General features: G+C 53.4%; 1 protein-coding gene across 8 annotated transcripts; it reads right to left on the reverse strand.

Annotated features, from left to right (window-relative positions):
- Nucleotides 1-3,405: 3,405 nt before the first annotated feature.
- ZMYM3 (zinc finger MYM-type containing 3) lies at nt 3,406-18,852 on the reverse strand. Of its 8 annotated transcripts, none has more exons than XM_049107799.1 (25): nt 18,792-18,852; nt 16,696-17,381; nt 15,691-15,734; nt 15,301-15,367; nt 14,565-14,859; nt 14,118-14,295; nt 13,548-13,766; nt 13,103-13,253; nt 12,735-12,850; nt 12,469-12,555; nt 12,168-12,318; nt 11,699-11,871; nt 11,323-11,488; nt 10,343-10,440; nt 10,099-10,261; nt 9,697-9,809; nt 9,380-9,554; nt 9,049-9,195; nt 8,494-8,597; nt 8,004-8,172; nt 7,488-7,639; nt 6,878-6,992; nt 5,940-6,194; nt 4,994-5,111; nt 3,406-4,865 (listed from the first exon to the last, which is right to left on the reverse strand). In XM_049107799.1, exons 2-25 carry the CDS (start codon nt 17,360-17,362, stop codon nt 4,673-4,675), a joined length of 4,116 nt encoding a protein of 1,371 aa, XP_048963756.1. In that variant the 5' UTR covers nt 17,363-17,381; nt 18,792-18,852; the 3' UTR covers nt 3,406-4,672. The 8 variants fall into 8 exon arrangements, with proteins under 8 accessions (XP_048963756.1, XP_048963755.1, XP_025321929.1 ...); XM_049107798.1 differs by having other exon boundaries at nt 9,697-9,812; XM_025466144.3 differs by having other exon boundaries at nt 9,697-9,812; nt 15,301-15,373.
- Between the last annotated feature and the right edge of the window lie 446 nt (nt 18,853-19,298).

Consider the following 19,298-nt stretch of genomic DNA (forward strand, 5'->3'; position numbering starts at 1 on the left):
CCTGGGATCGAGTCCCACATCAGGCTCCCTGTGGGGAGCCTGCTTCTCCCTCTGCCTGTGTCTCTGCCTCTCTCTGTGTGTCTCTCACGAATAAATAAATTTTTTGAAAAAGGGAGCTGAGCGGGAAACTGGAACTCACGTCTGCCAGATGCCAAAGGTGAAGCATGTAACCATTTTTGTAGCACTGCCTTCCTGTAACTGGCCGGTCAGTTACAGATCCAATCCTCCTCATCTAGACATGAAAGGGTCCCCTTGAAGCATGAATCTTGCATTTCTGTGCAAACATCCGTTAACGGCTTTCCACTACTTTGAGGATACAATATGATTGGCCTGCTTTGCCAGGACCGAGGGGTTTCCCAGGATGTTGGCTTTTCATTACCCAACTGGGAAAGTCCTGGGGCATCTGGCTGGCTCAGTGGGTTAGAGCATGTGAGTCTCAATCTCAGGTTCATGAGCTCGAACCCCATGTTGAGCTTAGATTCCCTCTAAAAAAATAAAAAAATAAAAAAAGGAAAAAATGGGAAAGTCCCAGACCAAGTAAGATTGGTTGGTCACAATAGCAGGGCATAGCACGGCATTCAGTGCCTTTCACACCCTGGTCCCCATTTTCTCAGCAACATCTCCCGTGACTTCTTACCCTTTTTTATCATACCCTCTACCTTTTCTGAAGCCCAACCACCCACCCCTAAAGACACTGTGTTCTCTTCTACCTCCATGCCTTTTGTGCATATTGATCCCCACCTCTCTACTCTGCCTGACAAACTATGCTCATTCCCATGGAAACTCAGCACCCAGGTCACCTCTGTGGGCTTTTTGATTTCCTGGGAAACAATGAGTAACAATTGCATTGTATCCAGGTTATTTTATTGATGTGTGAGTCTTCTCCAGGGTCACGACTAGGATAAGCCAATTGAGGCACCCAGAGTGCAAAGTTTAAGGAGGCACTCCCTCTCAGGGTTGTGGGAATGCCTACCCTGTACTTGCATAATCCTGACAGCGAGGGCCTTGTGCTTTTGATCAAGTGGTTCTACCTGGCGGATTGGGGCTCCACCTATTTCTCTGATTTTTCCCTCTTGGTGCCTTTGTCTGGTTAATTGGAGATACTTTCCCAGGTACCATTTTTTTGGCCCCCTTCTCTCTTAATTCTCCCTTAGTGATCTTTTCCAATCCCAGAGTTTAGGCTAGCTAGCTCTTTACAGATGACCTATAAATTGACATCTCATGCATTATGTGAAGTAAAAGAGGTTAAAGACAAACACTGTATGATCTCACTCAGATGTGGAACCTAAAAAAAGATGAAGTCATAGAAATGGAGAGTAAAATGGTGTAGTAAAATGGTTTCCAGGGGCTAGGGGTGGGGGAAATGAGGAAGCATTTGGTCAAAGGCTCTACATTTCCAATTATAAGATGAATAAGTTCTGGGGAATCTAATGTACAGCATGGTGACTATAGTCAACAATATTATACACTTGAAAGTCACTAAAAGAGTAGATCTTAAATGTTCCCACCCCCAAAACAAAGAGATGGTAATTTGCGACGGGCTGGAGGTGTTAGCTAACACTATGGTGGTAACCATTTTGTGATATATTAAATATATCAAATCAGCATAGCCATAACCCTTAAACCTATACTCGGTTACATGCCATGTGTACTTCCAATAAAGCCCATCCAAAAAATAAACACCTTATCTCTTTTCTAAGCCTCAGACCCACATTTCCAACTGCCTAGTGTGTACGGTAGCATCTAGCGTCCATACTGCTCTTTCTCTTTTTTTAGGGGGTGAAGAGCAGAGGGAGAGGGAGAGAATCTTAAGCAGGCTCCACACCCATTGCAGGGCTCAATCCCATGACCTGAGCCCTAATCAAGAGTCAGATGCTTAACCGACTGAGCCACCCAGATGCCCTGATACTGCTCTTTCATGTCCGTTTTTCCATCTGGATTTTACAACAGTTCTGTGAGAAAGAGCAGAATATGAATGCACTTTTAAGGTGAGGCTCAAAAAGGTAGGCCTGTCCAGGTTTTAGTGGCAGAGCCACGAGTAGAAAGTCAAATTTGGGTGTTCCTTTCACCATATTGCACAGCCAGAACCGAGGTATTTCAGGAGAGTCTCATAATCCAACATAACCAAAACCTCAACTTACCAACCCCATTCTTCTCCTACTCCCCAGCAAAACAAAAACAAAATAGCACCACCCTGCCCTTATTTCTAAACTTGGTTAAAGGCATCTCACTCCCCTAATTGTCAAGGCTAGAAATATGGGATTCACGCTCACTTTTTTCCTCTCCTTCAGATCCTGCAGACTTCAAAATATCTGAATCCAGGCACCTGGGTGGCTCAGTTGGTTAGGCATCTGCCTTTGGCTCAGGTCATGATCCCAGGATCCTGGGATCGAGTTCTGTGTCAGGTTCCCTGCTCAGCGAGGAATCTGCTTCTCTTTCTCCCTCTGCCTGCCACTCCCTCTACTTGTGTTCTGTTTCTCAAATAAATAAAACCTTTAAAAAATATATCTGAATCCATCCTCTTTCTTCTTTATCCCCACAGCCCTTATCAAGGCCCACAGAACCTATCAGCCCCAGTTCCTACCTGCCTCCACCCCCCATCCTTTATACTGCTGTGGGGATCTCCTCCCTAAAGCAACAGATTGGATCCAGTCATTCCCCTGGCTGGAAAACCTCAAACCTCAGCCTCACACTTCCCTTCCCTGTGGCTTTGACTGTGTGGGTCCCCCAACCCCTCCCACTTACTGAGGCCCAGGTCAAATGCCATCGCCCTCAGGGAGCTCAGTGCACACACCTCCTCATAAGCTGGAAATGAGTTCCTTATTCCTCTATTCTCCCATAGCACTAGATAGATTTATTTCAGGGTGCCTGTGTGGCTCAGTTGGTTAGGTTGCTGCCTTCAGCTCAGGTCATGATCCCAGGGTCCTGGGATTGAGCTCCTTGGCGGGCTCCCTGCTCAGTGAGTAATCTGCTTCCCCCTCTCCCTCTGCCCCTCCTCCCTGCTTGTATTCTCTCACTCTGTCTCTCTGAAATGAATGAAATCTAAAAAAAAAAAAAGATTTATTTCATTCTGCTTGTCTTTCAACTGTGTATCCTGGGAGCCTGCTGGGATAGGACTCTGGTCTAATTAAACTTTGTCTTCTCTGAAGCTCGTCATCTTAGGTCTTTAATATAGTAGGTCCTTAACAGGTAGCTGTTGAATTTTTTCCCTTCAAGTACTTGGAAACTTAAAGAGGACCATCTTCCTAGTGGATTCATTCAGTGAGGCAGGTATAAATGACTCTTAAACTGGGGCAGGACACCTCACTTCTTCACCCCTCGAGAGCTTTGAGGCTGTCTGGCCTTGGTCCTCCATATCCCTCATGCCTCCAAACACTGCTCTCCCTCGCCCAGAGAAGGCAAAAGACAATTTTAATTCTTTATTTGAAACAAACAATTCCAGAGACAGAAGGTTAGTCATGACAACAGCTTCTCACTACAACACAAGGGTGGGCATGGCTCACTGAAGGGATAGGCCAGACGCCTCAGAACAATATATACAATTTAAACAGTGGCTAAACTGGTGACAGTTATAAAAACACAAAAAGGAGGCAGGGGAACAGCAAAGCCACAGGGAAAGAACTGGGTATCCCCTTTGCTGGACACTAACAGTTTTCTGGAGCTACAAAGGCAAGATGGAGAAGAGAGATGGAGGCAGTGGGGGCAGGACCCCTGCCCACGGCTCCTCACCCATCCTTTGACCACAGATCCCATCCTGCATGACCTGGGGCCCCCACAGGCTTGGCCTGGCTCTTAACGATGGGGGAGGAACAAGGGTGGGGCACCCAGCCCCAGTCCAGGTCAGAAGGTAGTTTTTGCCTTGGGAAACTCTGTCCATTGAACTAAAGGGAGGCAGTTACAGAAGGGGGGCTAAGCATGTTGACATCATGGCTCATGCCAACCTAAGATGGCAGAGAGAGACAAACACATAAACCAAGGGGACAGGAGTCAGCTCTCCGTACTTAGAGTCATTTTCTGCCTTTAAGGAAAAGAAAGCATTCAGAAGTTTTTTTTTTTAACTTGCAGCACCAAGGCTTGGTGCTTGCAGGGGTGGAGAGGGGGTTCCAACCACCAGTTATCTTATGGGAGGGGAAGATGATCTAATAAGCTCTGTGTTTTAGGTAGATGGTCCCCTCATCACTTTCAGAGTTTCTTTCAGATCATTCATAAAAGACCCTTCAGCATGGTACCAGAGAAGAGTAGAGAAAGCAGTGGACACAGGCAGAAAAGGCAGCTGGGCTCTTCCCTTGGCCGCACCTAGGAACTGGGGAGCTTTACCTATGTGGGATTGGTCAGGAAACCCAAAGCCAACAGGATCACCAGAGCTAGTAACTCCCTATCCAGGGTCTGGCCCCAGGAGAAGGGGTTTGCTCTGAAGCATAAAGAAAATGGCCTCGCCGCGTTTTGCCCATCACTGGGAGCCCAGCCCCAGAGTACAGAGGACTGGGGCCCTGTGGTTGTCAAGTGGCATGGACGAAGGTAAAAGCCAGGGGTTCCTAGGGAGGGCAGGGAATGGATGAGGGCAGTCGAGGCCCCTCAGAATGAGTAGCATTGGTTCCTGGGCCAGTCGCCCTGTGGGACGCGTCCCAGGACAGATATTGGTGTGAGAGACGGACATGGATAGCACACGGGCTCAGTCCAGGTCTTCCTCCCCAGGACGACCCAGCTCCTCATAAATCTCACGCACAGCCAGAATGCGGTTGAGCATACTCTCCAACATGCTGCGGTCCATGGGGATGACAGAATACCAGAGAGGTGACTCAGCGATGCAGGACCGCTCAGGTTGCAGGTAGAAGACATCGTTGCGAGTCCGGAGGCTTTCAGGACTGCAATGGTAAGGACAGTGGGGGTGGGGGAGGGGTGGTAGGATAGAGATCAATACCAGGGCAAGGCGGACCCCTGGAGTCCCCATAGTCCCCATGCTGATGCCGTTCCTGCAAACCCTCCAACTCACCATTTCGAGAGATAGAATTCATAGAACTTGACAGGGCAGCGGAGGGGATTCATGCGGTTCTCACGCTGCTCTAAGATAGGGGCTTCATCTTCTCTCTTCCGTTTCCCAGGACCCGTGTCTATAGAGGAGGCAAATGACCCAGAGTCATCAAAAGTGTGGTGGCAAAAACCACCTCCAAGAGCATGGTTCAGGACACAGAAGGCCTGAGGACACCAAATACAGCCTCAAAGAGAAATAAAGGCAGAAGTAGTCGGTCAGTCTCCCCACACCAAGCAGATATTCTGTAGGGGTGAGGGGTTTGCTCTGCAGGCCTCCCTGGTTCTCGCCACCAAAGCCTCTCTTTATAATCTCTCCCAAATTGATTTCCTAAAGAAGTCACCTCAGAAGTTATGCACACATGCTCATAAGACAGGCCCTGCCAGCAAGGCCAGGCTGACCTTCCAGGATAGAGAAGTAGCAACAGTGCCAGCCCCAGCACATGAGTCCCAGTGGAACCCCGGTGGAGGCTCGGGTCCAAAGCAGGGACCTTGGAAACTGCTCTCAGATGGCATGGCACTCCAGGGCCAGAATGGAAATCAAGGTGCAGTCTCTACCATGCCCAAAGAACACTGGAGAGCCTCTTCTGCACACTGGCAGCTCTCCCCCACAGCCAAACACACCCAACAGCTTTCCTACCTAGCTTCCCTTGGCCACACCACCTGCCCCCAGAGAAAGTAAATGACCTTGAACTGAGGAAAGCCAGGAAACAGGCAGCTGAGCTACCTCCTATTTATGCAAGAGCCACTGCTGGGGCAGGTGGCAGGGCCAGCTGTTCATAATGGCTCTGTGAACATGGGGACCAGGGACGGAAGGGTAGGGAAGCAAAGGAGTGGGCCAAGCTGGTGGGGATGGTGTAGCATGGGCGCAGAGAGCAGGCAGGGATAAGGGGGTGGGCACAGCCTCATACCTCGCCCTTTTCTCTGGCGGACCGGGGCGTAGTAGCGGATGCTCACCACCTTGGTGGTACCCCGGGGGGTGGTACACTTGCGGGACTGGCGGACCACATTGGTGAAAGACAGCTGCATGTGTTCCTCCGCTGTCTGCAGCCCAAAAAACTTAGTGTTGAAGAACATGAGGGTGTTGAGGAGGACAAAGGGCGAGTAGACCCCCAGTTGCTTGCACTCCCAGAGGTGCTCTTCCTCCACCCGGGAGAACACAGTATCTGCAACAGTCAAGGGGAAAGGGCCAGTGAGAAGTGATAGTGACTGGACCACCACCCACACCCAGCCACTTCTGACCCTGGATAACCCGCTCACGAGCATTTCCCATGCCGTACCCTTTAGGTAAGTGGCCACTGCATGTAAGAGCCCCTCCCCCATACTCTGCTAGAGTAGAGACAGAACTGGATTTTTTTTCTTTATAAGTAGGCTGTACGTCCAGCATGGAGGTGGAGTCCAACGCCGGGCTTGAATTCACGACCCTGAGATCAAGACCTGAGCTGAGATCAAGAGTTGGACATCTAACTGAATGAACTACCTAGGCAACCCAAACTGGATTTTTTCATGGTTTCCACCTGCATTTGGGGCCTCTCGCATCACCCTCGTTATAGGCAGGTAGATGTAAATCTCGAGTGGTCCCACAATGCCTTCTTTTCTTTCCTCACTTACCAACCAAACCTAGGCCACCTTTTTCAGACCCAGAGATAGGCTCTTTAGACCTAAGTCACATCCAAGGATGGGGACTCTGGCTCCTTTAGCTCTAAACCCTGAGGCCTCTGGTATATAACTCCTCCCCTCTGACCCTTTGTAAAGAGTGGCAGACCAAGGAACTCAGGAACCCTTGGAATGGCATATTGAAAAACTGTGAAGGAAAGGGCATAGGGGTTGCTATGTCTCTGTCCCTTACTGTTGGGGAGGAGTGTGGGCTGCCAAGTGCTCAGAGACTTGTTGAGTTCTTGAACGAAAGTCAGGTAGTAAAGGTCCGTGAAAATATTCACCATTCGGTTATTTTCCAGCAAGTACTGAAGAAAGAAAACCAGACATACATACAAAAGCTAGACTCTAGGTTCTAGAGGAAAGACATGATGCTGAAGGCCCCAAGCATGGCGCCCTTGGTGATGAGGAGGCAGTGGGAGAAATAGCTGCTTGGTTATGGGACCCAGAATGTTCTTTCCTGAGGACACCCACCACTCTGAGGTATTGGGGCCTTGCTAGAAGAGGAGGGAGTTTGGAGGAGATGTGTCAGAGCTGGTTCTTCACCAGGCCAGCGCCCCCTCCGTCACACAATGCACAGCCCACCTCTCTCAGTGGGAACTAACCATCACCACCACCACCTGACTCAAGAAACCTGGCTCTACCCATCCTTCCCTTTGTAGGATGGGTCTGAGGATTACCGAGGGGACCTGCTCAGGGTAAGAGACAGTGTGAGGAACAGGGAGTGGGACAGAATCATTTCTGGTGGGACCCTGCCTCCTCTGTGGAGAATGATGGCAAGTTAGGCGGTGTGGAAGGAGTACCTGTTGGATGCCAAGACACAGATAGTAGATACTATCAGGTTCATATCGTTCACCATTGGGTCGAGTGATCTCTCTCACAAACTGGGCCAGACCATAGTTGAGTTCAGCAGCTGAGCAGGCCAGAATATCCTCTTTGATACGCATAGGTTTGGCTGCAGTGATATGCAATAGAGGTGGATGGGATTAAGAAAATTGCACATGGAGAATTGCACTTAGCTCCATTGTTAATCCTTTCATCCCTTAGTCACATCCAGCTCCAGAACAAACCCACCGATCTCAAAGAAAAATAAAAAGAAAGAGAAAAAAAAAGCCCTCAGCCTTGAAACCTAGATGGCCTCTCCCCTTATTCTATAACTCCAGCTTTTCCCCATCTTCACAGGATATCCTTGGGTGGCCACAGCCTTATCCTCTAGACACTCTCATGTCCTCACAGCACTGGCCCTCCTCTTCCTCTCCCCACTCTCCTCCCCATAGGGTACCTTCCTCCACTTCCACCCTCTCTGCCCCGGTACTTACGGCCAAAACGCAGCTCATCCCCCTTGCTTGTTTCTCCATTGGCATACTTTGACTGCACCCAGCACTTCCAAGCATTGACACCATATGAGTAGTTGAGTCCGGTACAGCTAGGCTGGCTGCTCATGGAGTCCCGGGAACAGCTCTCTGAAAGCACCAGCCGCTTTTGACCCTGGACGGGGAGAGAGAAGAGAGGCGTGACTGAGGCAAGGCCCAGGCACCATGGAAGCTAGTTAGGATAGCGTGGACCACCAGGGAAGCTGGGGATTGGTGTAAGAGCACAGCCAGCCTCCAGAGCACAGAGCCCCAGAAACAGCCCTGGTGACCTCGTGAACTGGGGAAAGAGAAAGTTTGGCTATTTTTTGGTTCTCATGATGGTAGAGAACAGAGGCCAGGGCAGTCAAACTAAGGCTGCTGGCTTGGCTATGAGATCCTCTCCCAAGCTCTTTGAGCCTCCTCCCCTCTTTGGTGGATCCAGCACCCCAACCCTCACCTTCCTCATGGTGCGGGGAAGATCTTGTTCAGCAGACACATCCTCGGGCCCTACAAGGCCACAATCAAACAGGAAGTCTACACTAGGGTTAATGTCCAAAGGATCTGTGAAGAGAGGAAAGGAAGAAGAAATTCAATTTTTAAGACCTCAACCCAGAGGTGAGCCTCCCACTTGCTCACCTGGAGGTGAGCCTCCTACACAGCTTCACGGTCTGCAAGAAGAACCAGCAAAGTCATCCCAAGAACATGCTCAGGGGCACACAAATACCAAAACTCATGACGATGGGAGTGTTCATTACACTACTGAGCTGCACACTTAAACATGGGTAAGATGGTAAGTTTTAGGTTCTGTGCCTTACCATGACTGAAGAGAAGTGCAAGACCCAGCTGTAAAATGGCATACCTGTCAGTACCTGTTGCAGTATCTCTGGCACTAAGTGCCCAGGAGAGCCTTTCGGCCCCAGGTCACAAGGAGCACTGTTTAAGGTCATGCTCAGGTCGCCTGATGGCACAGAATGCTACTGTATTCACTGGACACACTTTGCATCCTACTCACTCTTGGGGAAGTCCGCCTCCAAATCTTGCCCAGGCTCATCCAAGACATTGGCCATCTTGACAGCCATGGCTAGGACATCATCTCGAGCTGGCCCAAACAGGTCACAGTCTTCCAGAAGCCCCTCTGCACTCTGGTTGCTCACAAGATCTGGGAGGCGGAGAAGGTGGCTTAATCACCGCAACTCCTACCCAGTGATGTCACAGGCCTTCAGGGGCTGCTCCCAACTACTCCCTAGTCCCGGGAAGGCACCATGATCACCACGCTCCACCCCCTGAGGCTGAGAAAGACTGGTAGCACCTTGTGTCCCTCATTACCACCATCCATGGCATACCACAAAGGTCAGATGAGGCCTTGTCTAACTCCTCAGCCTCTGCAATCATTTCTGCCATAGCCAGGATGTCGGCCTCCAAGGGGTTGGAAGGGATCTTCACCTTCAGCTCCTCGATGGTCTCCACAATCTTGTCTGTGCTCTCCAAGGTAGTGGGTAGGAACATGGGCACAGGTACCTGGAGGCACACATTCCAACTAGCCACCAATAACCGGCAGCGGCAGGTGGTGGGTGGGGGCAGCTGGCAGAGTGTGGAGGAGGGTAGGTCTTGGTCCTGAAGTGAGTAGAAAAAACCGCGGCCGAAGGGCAGGGAGAATTACCGGGATGGGCATTGAGAAAGGCACCGGGACTTTCTGGCAGTACAGATGCATAGGCACTGGCACGAAGATGGGCACTGGGATGGGCAGCACAATCACCTGGGGCTTCCACTCTTCTGCTGACAAGAGAGGGGGTCTGCTCAGAGCCTCTGCCAGATCTATCACAGCTGGCCTGGGACCTGATGCTTGCTCGTTGCCCCAAAAAGCTCTAATACCCACTCAGCATGACAAACCTGCCCTCGCACCAAAGGTTGAGAGATAACTCTATGGATCTAGGACAACTATATGCACCATACCTCAGCCACCTTAAAAAAAAAAAAAACCTTTATCTGGTTCCTGAGCACAGGACTAGAGACCTAGGACTACAGAATGCACAGCCCACGATGTCTAGGTACCCCAGCTCACCTGTTTGACTCCCTTTGGACTTCATCTCCACCTTGCAGGAAACCCCCCGATTCTGCATCAGTGGCTTACACATGGCAGCTTTGTTTTTGCGGGGTGTTGCTGGGGGCGGTGGGGGTGGAGGAGGGGTGGAAGCAGTAGGAGACGTTCGGGTCTTTGCAGGGATCTGCAGAGACAGGAATGTCAGTGCTGCCAACTCACCAAACTTTCTTCTGAGGCCATCCAACCCCTCGGCTTTGGCCCTGACCTTGCCCAGATTCCCATTTTCCTCTGGGGTCTTCACTGTATTGCTGTTCTCCACTTTGGTTTGAGACGGTGTCTGGGGCTTTGACTCAGAAGAATGACCTATAGATCAAAACAGATAGGGGCGCCTGGATGGCTCAGTCAATTGATCGTCTGCCTTTGGCTCAGGTCAAGGCTCAGGTCATGATCCCGGGCCCTGGGATCGAGCCCCTCAGTAGGCTCCCTGCTCAGTGGGGAGTCTGCTTCTCCCTCTCCCTCTGCCCCTCCCCCTGCTGGTACTTTTCTCTTTCTCTCTCTCTCTCTCTCAAATAAATAAATAAAATCTTTAAAAAACAACAACAACAGATGAATGCTTTCATCTGGGGACCTTGCTCTCAGTTCTCCTCCCCTGTTCCAGGAGAGCTCCATTAAGAGCTGCACTAAATGCAAATGGATACCTAGAAAGTCTCCTCCTTGCCAGCCCAGATCTAGTCTTCTCTGGGCCCCAGCAATGGGGGCCAAGAAGATTCTTTGCTCCTGGCTGCCAAGAAGACCAAAAAATAGTTTCCCCAAGAACTCACAATTTAAGACCTTCCATGCAGATGACCCTCAGAAGCTTAATCCCCCCGAAACAGTGGAGGGGCTGAGGTAACCTTCTAGAAACAATGGTCTTCAGTCTCTCTAAAGGTAGAGCTTATGCTGATGCTCCCTTCTCTCGGAAAACTAACTACGGTGCCCACATCCCCCATTCCACCTGGGTGGGTTCATTCCCTAAAACACATCCTTGATAGAGACATAGTAGACTCAAACTCTAAGAACCTTCAAACAAGGCTCCCCCTAGTAGCTGCACCATCCAGAAGCTACAAGAGACCACAGTACCAGGAGCTCTGGCCAAGGATGAGATGTAATCATGAGTGGAAGAAAAGAGGGGCCAGGCCCAGGGTCAGAAGGGTCCAGGCCGGTTCTAACAGAGTGTGCCGCCCCCACCCGCTGCCTAGGACTCACTGTTCAGAAGGCTCTCAGGCCCACTCTGGGTATCCAGATTGGGTTGGTTCTGCTGGCTGTAAAAGCGCAGCAGACACTGTTGGTTGCAGAAATGACGGATCTGTCCGCGCCAGTGGATGGTCTCCAGCAGCTTCCCCTGGCGCTTACAGGCATGGCACCGGGCAGCCTGGGGGTGTCGATGGGACACGGTCAGATCTGCCTGCTTAAAATGTTCTGGGCCCTTGGCCCCAAGGAGAAGCCATGCTGCTCCCCTTGGGAGATGGGCCAGCTGGAGCCCCCTCCCTGAAGATGGGCCCACTCACCTCCCCCATGTCAGTGCTACAGCCCCTGCTTCCTGCTGCCCCTGTCCCCCTCTCTGACGCACCACACCCCTCACCTTGCAGTACCACAGCAGGTACTTGCTCTTGCAGTCCTCGCTGCAGAAGTCCCAGGTGCTGCCATCCAGTTGCTCGGTAACCCCCCGTTGGCAGGTCTGGGAGCAGTAAGTACAAGTGATACAGCATAGCCCCAGCTTCTTAGTGAAGTCCTGTTTGTACAGCAGCACACAGCCTGGAAAGAGGGCAAGAGGGAGGAGTCCTGAGACACAGAGATCACCTAGGGCCCCCTGAGACCCCACCTTCTCAAGGTGGTCCACGTAAAAGTTCCCACAGCCTCTTGAGCCCAAAGCCTCTGGATGGACACGGAGGGGAGGGGAGCAGGAGATGGGAGGGGAAGAGGAGTGCATTCTGAGCAGAATGTGCCCAGAATGTGCCCCACAGGCCACACTTCCAGCCCTCCCTTCCCTGCCCAGTCCGTGGGAGAGGGGTGAGGTTACAGGGCTCTCTGCCCCTTCCCCACCTCCTTACCTTCACTGCAGAAGCTCTTCTCCACTCCACTGAATCGGAGTTTCTCATGCAGGAGTTTCTCCTGCCGGCAGTGCTCACACTGGGACACCACACCCCGAAGCCGCTTGAAGTCCTCACAGCAATCCCGGCAGCAGAACTGGAACACCTGGTCCTGAGATGAGGGCACAGGGGCAGGGAGGATAGAGCTGTGACATCTGGGTCTGGTGATAGCCAAGTGGAAAGAGCCCTTCAGACAGATGTCTGGTGGTGTGGCCAGGCCAGAGGTCATTGTTGCGGGGCGGGGGATGGGCGGGGGTCTTACCTGCCAGTCCAAGACCTCAGGCTTGCCACTGAAGAGGCTGTGGCAGTAGTGACAGCTCAGATGAATGCCCCCCTCGGGGCTTGTGCGCTGGAGGGAAGGAAGACAAGTAAGGGAGGTGTGTGGTGGTGGTGGTGGTGGCGGGGAAGGGTGAGGGGAGGGGGTCGGGCTTGTTCTTTGCTCTGCCCAGGGCTACCTACCCCAATTCTCTCATCCCCATTCTCTGTCACCACACCCTTCTTTAATCCCTGGTCCAGGGTTTGGAGTACCTGGAACTTGGTCCAGCAGCTGGGGCTGCAGAATTGGTAGACTGTGCGATCAACCTTGTTGTAGTAACAGGGGTCAGAGAGGCTGCGGCGGCAGAAGCTGCAGGGTCGGGGAGGGCCTGGGGCACAGAGAGAAAGGGGGAGAGAGAGAGACAGAGAGAGAGACAGAGAGAGAGACAGAAAGAGAGAGACAGAGAGAGAAAGAGAGAGCACACAGAAGGTGTAAGGCAGGGCAGAGGTGGAACAGGAAACCCATGGGAAGATGTGGCCCGGGGCTGAGGTCGGGCAGCAGGGATTACTTTAGAAGAAGGGAGTATGGGAGGTAGAAGGAAGGCCAGCAGGGGTCTCAGAGAAGAGGGCTTTGCACCTACCAGTGAGCCCTGCCTGCTTCACTTTGTAAGAGGTGGTACAGCACAGGGAACAGAACAAGCTGGTCTTGCCATTACGATCCACATGTGATAGCATCTCAAAGTTCTTACAGAGGGTCTTGCACCAGACACATGGGTACACACGTGTGTTTTTCTGTGAGGATGGGGAAGGAGAGGCTGAGGCTGGATTTGTCCCTTCACTTTTATTTGTGAAATTTGGTAAAACATGAAAGATTTCAGGCATACAAAAAAAAGTATAGGTGATGATATAACAAAGACCTGTGTGTCCACCAGCCAGCTTCAAAAATAAAACATAACAGATACAATCGAAGCCCCCTTTATTTGTTTTATTCCTCCCAGCCCTCGACCCTATCAGGCACCTTTATTCGTCACCCGGGAACCGCACCCCCTTCCACAGCCCTCTAACAAACTACTCCCTCGGCCCCACCTTCTTGTACGCCCCCAAGCAGGTTGTGTTGCAGAACCGCTTTTGTTGGCCCTCGTGGAAGAGGAGCTCAGGGCCAGGGCTCCCGGTCTTGGTATAGATGTAAGCCCCGCACTGGTCACAACAGTTGGTTTTCAGTCCCTTGTTGGCGCGGAATTTGGAGAAGCAAGAGTCGCTGCAGAGCCGGTGTACCACGCTGCCATTGCTGACCTCGTGCAGGACCTGCCATACACATACATGCACACCTTGAGCTAGGGCCTGGGCACCACCACCCACCCCGAAGCAAGGATGGCCCACCCCGCCTCACCCTACACCTTCACAGCAGACAGTGGGCCCAGGGACCCCCCAACCTGCACATCAGGCTGCCGACTTGATGGTGAGGTCCCAGGAGGCAAGGAAGGCCGGCTGCATACATCCTGGAGAAGCTCTATCCTCGAATATGCTCCCTCACGATGGCTGCCTCTCCTCCCCACTCCCCTCTTCCACAGGGCCTGGCCCCTGCAGCCCCAGGAGTGCAGGGGCAGGTCAGGGCTAGCCAGGCTCTGCAAATCAGCCCCCATCGAGCTTCCTCACCTCTCCAGTCTTCTGGCATATGCTGCAGCGAGTGGCATCAGCTGGATCCCCAGACTGGGGGATTGGGCGCTGCTGCTGGGCCTCGTACAGGGAGAGACAGACAGATGTACAGAACTCATGGAAGGAGCCTCCTGAACCAGTCTGTGCCACAACGGAGTCCTTGGTGTTCCAGATCTCCCTGGAGGTGGGAACAGGTTTCAGTATTCATTCACTAGGCACCACCCTCTCCTTTCATCAACTCCCATCCCTCCTGGGGGCTGGGGATCGGGTGTTGGGGGACCAATGACCACAATGGGGCCCCAAATATTCTCTACTCTGGTGGGGGGGCTCCCTCCACTGCCTCTCTCTCAGTTCTGCTCTGCTAGGCTCTTGCCAACATGGTCTCTGCCTCACCCAATATTCTTAGCCTGCTCCCTCGCCCTCCCCACACCTGGGGCCTTCACATACTTCTTGCAGAAGGTACAGGTCTTTTTGCCCGAAGGCTTCTTAGAGAAAGTGGTGAGACAGGATGAAGAGCAGAAAAGCTGAGGCAGCCCCTTGCGCTGGTAGGCAGTCTGGCCCTTCTGCAGTGGCGTCCGGCAATGCGCACAGGTCATCTTGGCGCCTACCGCAGAGCGCCCGGCCCTCTGTGCCACGCTTGAGCGTAGGGACATGCGAGGGGAACGCCGGGGCCGGAATGGCACAAAGTCCTCATCGTTGGGGTCATCTACCATGGCATCAGAATCCTCATCTGACACTGGAACTGAGGAGGTGGGGAGAGGGGGCAGGGAGCAAAGGCTGCTGGACCAGGTCTCTGGCCGTCCCCCAGCCAACAGGTAGCTCAGCTGATACCGGGTCCCCAAGTGATTCCCCATCCCCCAGGTCCTGCCTTTCCACCCCCACGCCCATTACACTGGTATCTCAAGCCACTGGTGTCACTCTCCCTCAGTTAACTCCAGGATCTCCTGAGAAGGGCATGGGAGGGCTCTGAGTGAGAAGACTCTGAGACAGGGATGGCTCAGCTGAAACAGGAAACTCCATTCTCGCTGCTGTTGTTTTCAATTTACCCTACTGCCCCTGGTTCTCGTGCCAACCCACGGCAGAGACAGGCACTTCACACTCTGCAGGGCGCAGCACCACAGGAACCAGGGGATCTGTGGCCCGCCACATCCCACATAGTCACACTTCCTCAAGTCCTACTCACTGCTCTCAGTGGAATCCACAACCTCAGGTTTTGGAGGCTCTACTCTTCTAACGCGCTCGCTTCTCTTCTGTACCTTAGAAACACGGGAGGGAGGAAAGCTGACACCAGGGGCAGGCTAAAGGGCCTGCTGCACTAGTGCAGGGTGGGGGGGGTACAGAGATGGGAGGAGGAAAGGAGAATAGGGACCCTTGGCCCAGCCCTTAGGAGGAGGGAAGAAAAGGAGGCTGGACTTTCTCCTTAAGAAGCAGGAGACATAAGAGCTCCCTCCCTCCTCCTAACTCTCCTCACACACACCCTCCATAGAACAACATCTGGGAGGGAAAATGAAGGGTCTGTCCTTCCCAGAGCTATAGGGGGAACCAGACTCCTTCCAATCCCCTCCCCCCTCACCCTTTCAGGCGGCTTCTCACTCGCCTTCCCAGTCAGGCCGTCTCCTGCAAAGGAAGCAGAAAACAGCCTAAATCTTGAGCTTGCCTTCACTACTCCCTCCCTGGCCCAACCTCTGCCTCCATTCCTGGGGAAAGACTTGCTCAGAACTGAAAGGGAAAACTCAAGTGCCTGTGGCTTCTTGGGGCCCCTCTCAGGGTTACCTCGAGCTCTGCACTAAGGGGAGGGGGGTGGCTATTCTCCAAGAAAAAAAAATAATCCTAGCCTCCCCACCAGCCTGTCCCAATCATTGGGAGTTAAGTAAAATCAGGTAATGCACATCTTTCATCAGAAAATTTGTAGTTCACTAACAAAAACAAATGCAACCACCCAAATGTAGGGAGGGGGAAGACAGATTAAGGTATGGATAGGTTCCCCTGGACTCAGGTGGTTATATAAGCCCTAAGACCCTGGTCACAACCTGGGAGAGGAAGAACAGGGGGAAAATGAGAGCCTCTCAAGTTCAGACTGTCCCTCTGAATTGTATCAGAGACACAATTCTAGGCTCTGCATTTCTCCCATTCCCCTGAAATCACTATACTGTTGGTGGCTCCAGAACCCAGTTTCATTCATCAAACCCAGAAACCCTGCTATCCTCTAGAACAAAATAGCTGCAAAGATCTTAGCACCAAGAAGCAGGGTGTCCTCTCCAAATTCTGAAGGACCCTGGCACCAACAGCTCACTGGGGTAAGAAAAAGGGAATGTCTCCCAACAAATCCACTCTTCCCAATGCACCCCCTGAAACCTCACCCCTATTCCTCTCCTACAGCCACTGAGCTGCCTCCCTACCCCTACTTTCCTTAATCTTTGCCACACACCCCCTTCCAAACTCCCAACTCCTCTATACTCTCTATATCTCCCTACTCTCATCCCTCCACCCTCCTCCTCCTCCTCCAAACATACAACCATGGCCTCCTTATCCATACCCTCTCACCATCCTGTATTCTCCAGCTGATTAGGCAACCTACCTGGCAAGGAAGGGTGTGCAGGAGGGCTAGGGCCCCCAGGTTTGGTCTGAGAACTGTTGATTCCATCCCCCAGAGTCTCTCCCATTGAAGGGCTGGGGGGACCATTTGGGCTCTGTGGCTGCCCTTGGGGAAGCTCCTCCTCCTGCCCAGGGGAACCCCTTCTCCCTGTAGCTATGTTGGTGGTCTCCTCATCTTCAATATGGGGGGACTGCAGTGTTATTGGCAAATCTGGAGCCAAAGGCTCTAGTAGCCCCTCAGGTGAAGAGGGATTTGCCCCAGCCCCTGGCTCAGGTGGTACCACCTCGGGGGTCTGGCCCCCTGGTCCAGGCTCTAGGGTCTGGTCTCCTGCATCCCATGCAAGGGTCCCCTCAGGACCGTGGTCCACCTCTGGGGGGGAGGGGGCTTTATAAAGCAGCCCCCCCAGCCCCAGCAGCTCAGTGGCTCCATCCAGGACTCCAGGGTCTTTTTCCAGGCCAGCAGGGGTGTCAAGCAGGTCCAGGGCTCCTGAGGATGGAGAAGGGCCAGGGGGTGCCCATCCTCGAGTTGGGGCAGTCTGGGATTCCAGTAGGTCCTCTCCAAATTCCATGTCTACTGGGAGGTCTCCAGCCAAGGGCTTCTCTGGTAGGGTCAATGGGTCAAACGGACTGGGGAAATCACTGGGGTCCATGAGGATGACTCGATATGGGCTGTAGATTAGGAGTAGAAGAGGGGGCAGAAGAGGTGGTCTTCGCCAGAATTCCTTCTTATACAGGTTCTGGGACACACCCCATCATCCACTTGATTTCTCATGAACAGCCCCAACCACAACCGACAAGCATTTCCATCGGCTTTGGTCCGAATGACCACTCCCCCCACCCCATACAGCGCCCCCTGTGGGGAGAGGCGTTCCCCGCCCTGGCCGGGTGCCCACACTCGCCAGGCAGTCCGTCGTTCCACCCTCCCGCCTGTCCCCACCACCCCACTGCAACTCCCAGTTCCCCTCCCCCCTTACCTTTCACTCCCCCCCAACTCGGGCTGAACGCCCCCTTAGAGTCTCCTAGGGCCTTTGCCACCAAGAGCCTTTCCCACCCCCGCGGTCTCAGTTCCTATCCCCTCCCCTCTCCCCTGGAGCCCCCCCAGCTCCCCTGTCTTTACCCACCCTGTCTGGCCCCACCCCCCCTCCCCGCGTTGCAAGGTCTTCCCTCAGCCCTTCCTTCGCCCCCACAAACTACCCTTCCTAACCCCTCCCCCCCAGTTACCTTTCAGGGTCGCCCACTTCCTCAGCCCCGTCCCCCCTTCCTATTGCTCCCCTAGTCCTCCTTCTCCTGTTGCCCACCCCCCATCTCAGGCATTTACAGGAAGACATTTTGGAGCTACGATCTCTTCTTAGACACCCCCCCCCCCCCCAGCTACTGCGAGATCCCGCCAGCAGGTTCGGTTCGGCTTGATCAGGCCCGACCCCTACCTGCGGCAGGGTTAGTGTAACGGCTACAAGCCTAGAACTGCAGACAGCGACGGCCCCGCGCTCCTTCTCCACCTCCCTCCCTAGCAGCCGGGACAGGGGTCGCGGCCCCTTTAAATGGCAGCGCCGCTCACAGCGCCCAGCGCTCTGCACCAGGCGGGCGGGCGGCGCCAGCAACCAACCCCATTGGCTGGCTCATGGAGGGGGCTCGCGAGACAGCGCCGGCCCCCGGCGCGAGACTCCCAGCCCAGTGGCCGCCTGGAAATTGCGGAGTGGAGCGTAGTCGTTGGAGATGGAGCTTGAGCCCCCGCCCGGGGCCCCGTTACTTGAGGAGGAAAAGATAGCCTCCGGAGCTTTGAAGCCCGCCCTCGGGAAAGGCAGCACCTCCTCTCCACAGAATGGCCAAGTACACTAACCCACAAAAAATAGATCTACGCACCTGCTTCTCTCACCTGGTTCAAGAGTCTTCTCCCCCTTGCCACCACCAACCGCCCCCCCCGTCACACCCGTGCCCGCCCTGCCTCCTAGAGCCCACTCTACCCGTGATCCCCTCCTCTCATTCAAATGGTTCCCGGCCCCCTCCCCCTCCCCGTGTCTCTTCGCTTCCCACTCGTGTTCAACCCCCCAGCGTCCGCACCCCCTCAACAGTGCCTACCTACGCCATGCAGCAGGCGCCTGCCAAGATTACCCTCCCCCCAACCCCACCTCTCCCGGGCCCGCCCCCTGGGCGACTGTTGGGGTAATGAGTGACAGCGGAGTTGGAGGGGGAGGCAGGGACCCAACCCTCACGTGCCCCTCCTTCCCTTGTCTGCAGCCTTAAGCTCCCCTAACCATTCTGAATGTCATAGTTGTGGGGTGTCTAAAGCTTGGTCTCCAGCCACCCAGGGCGGGTTAAATGGCTCTGGCTCAGTGACAATGCCTATGCAGTAACCGTTACAGCCTGATGACCCCAAAACCAGGCCCAGCAAAGATACTCCCCCACTCCCTCAACGGTCTTGGGGTAAGTTCTGGGATGTTCTCCCCGAGTCTTCCTGCAGGAGCTCCCTGCGTTATCTCTTCAGTAGTTTTCCTCACCGAAGCCGATAGCTCCGTTTCCTCCTTTCTCTCAGTGCCTCTCCCTCCCTCCCTCCCTCCCTCCCTCCCTCTTTCTGTCCCTGTCTTT

The sequence above is a fragment of the Canis lupus genome, chromosome X (genome assembly GCF_003254725.2).
Source record: "Canis lupus dingo isolate Sandy chromosome X, ASM325472v2, whole genome shotgun sequence".
NCBI lineage: Eukaryota > Metazoa > Chordata > Mammalia > Carnivora > Canidae > Canis > Canis lupus.

What these genes read in the sequence shown, in the direction of transcription:
- ZMYM3 (XM_025466144.3), bottom strand. Translation starts at nt 17,362, where the DNA reads ATGGACCCCAGTGATTTCCCCAGTCCGTTTGACCCATTGACCCTACCA. An exon ending in GAAGCAGGCAGGGCTCACTG is followed by an intron (nt 12,851 to 13,102) that starts GTAGGTGCAAAG and finishes TCTGTGCCCCAG; the next exon opens with GCCCTCCCCGACCCTGCAGC. An exon ending in GAATTCTATCTCTCGAAATG is followed by an intron (nt 4,866 to 4,993) that starts GTGAGTTGGAGG and finishes TTACCATTGCAG; the next exon opens with TCCTGAAAGCCTCCGGACTC.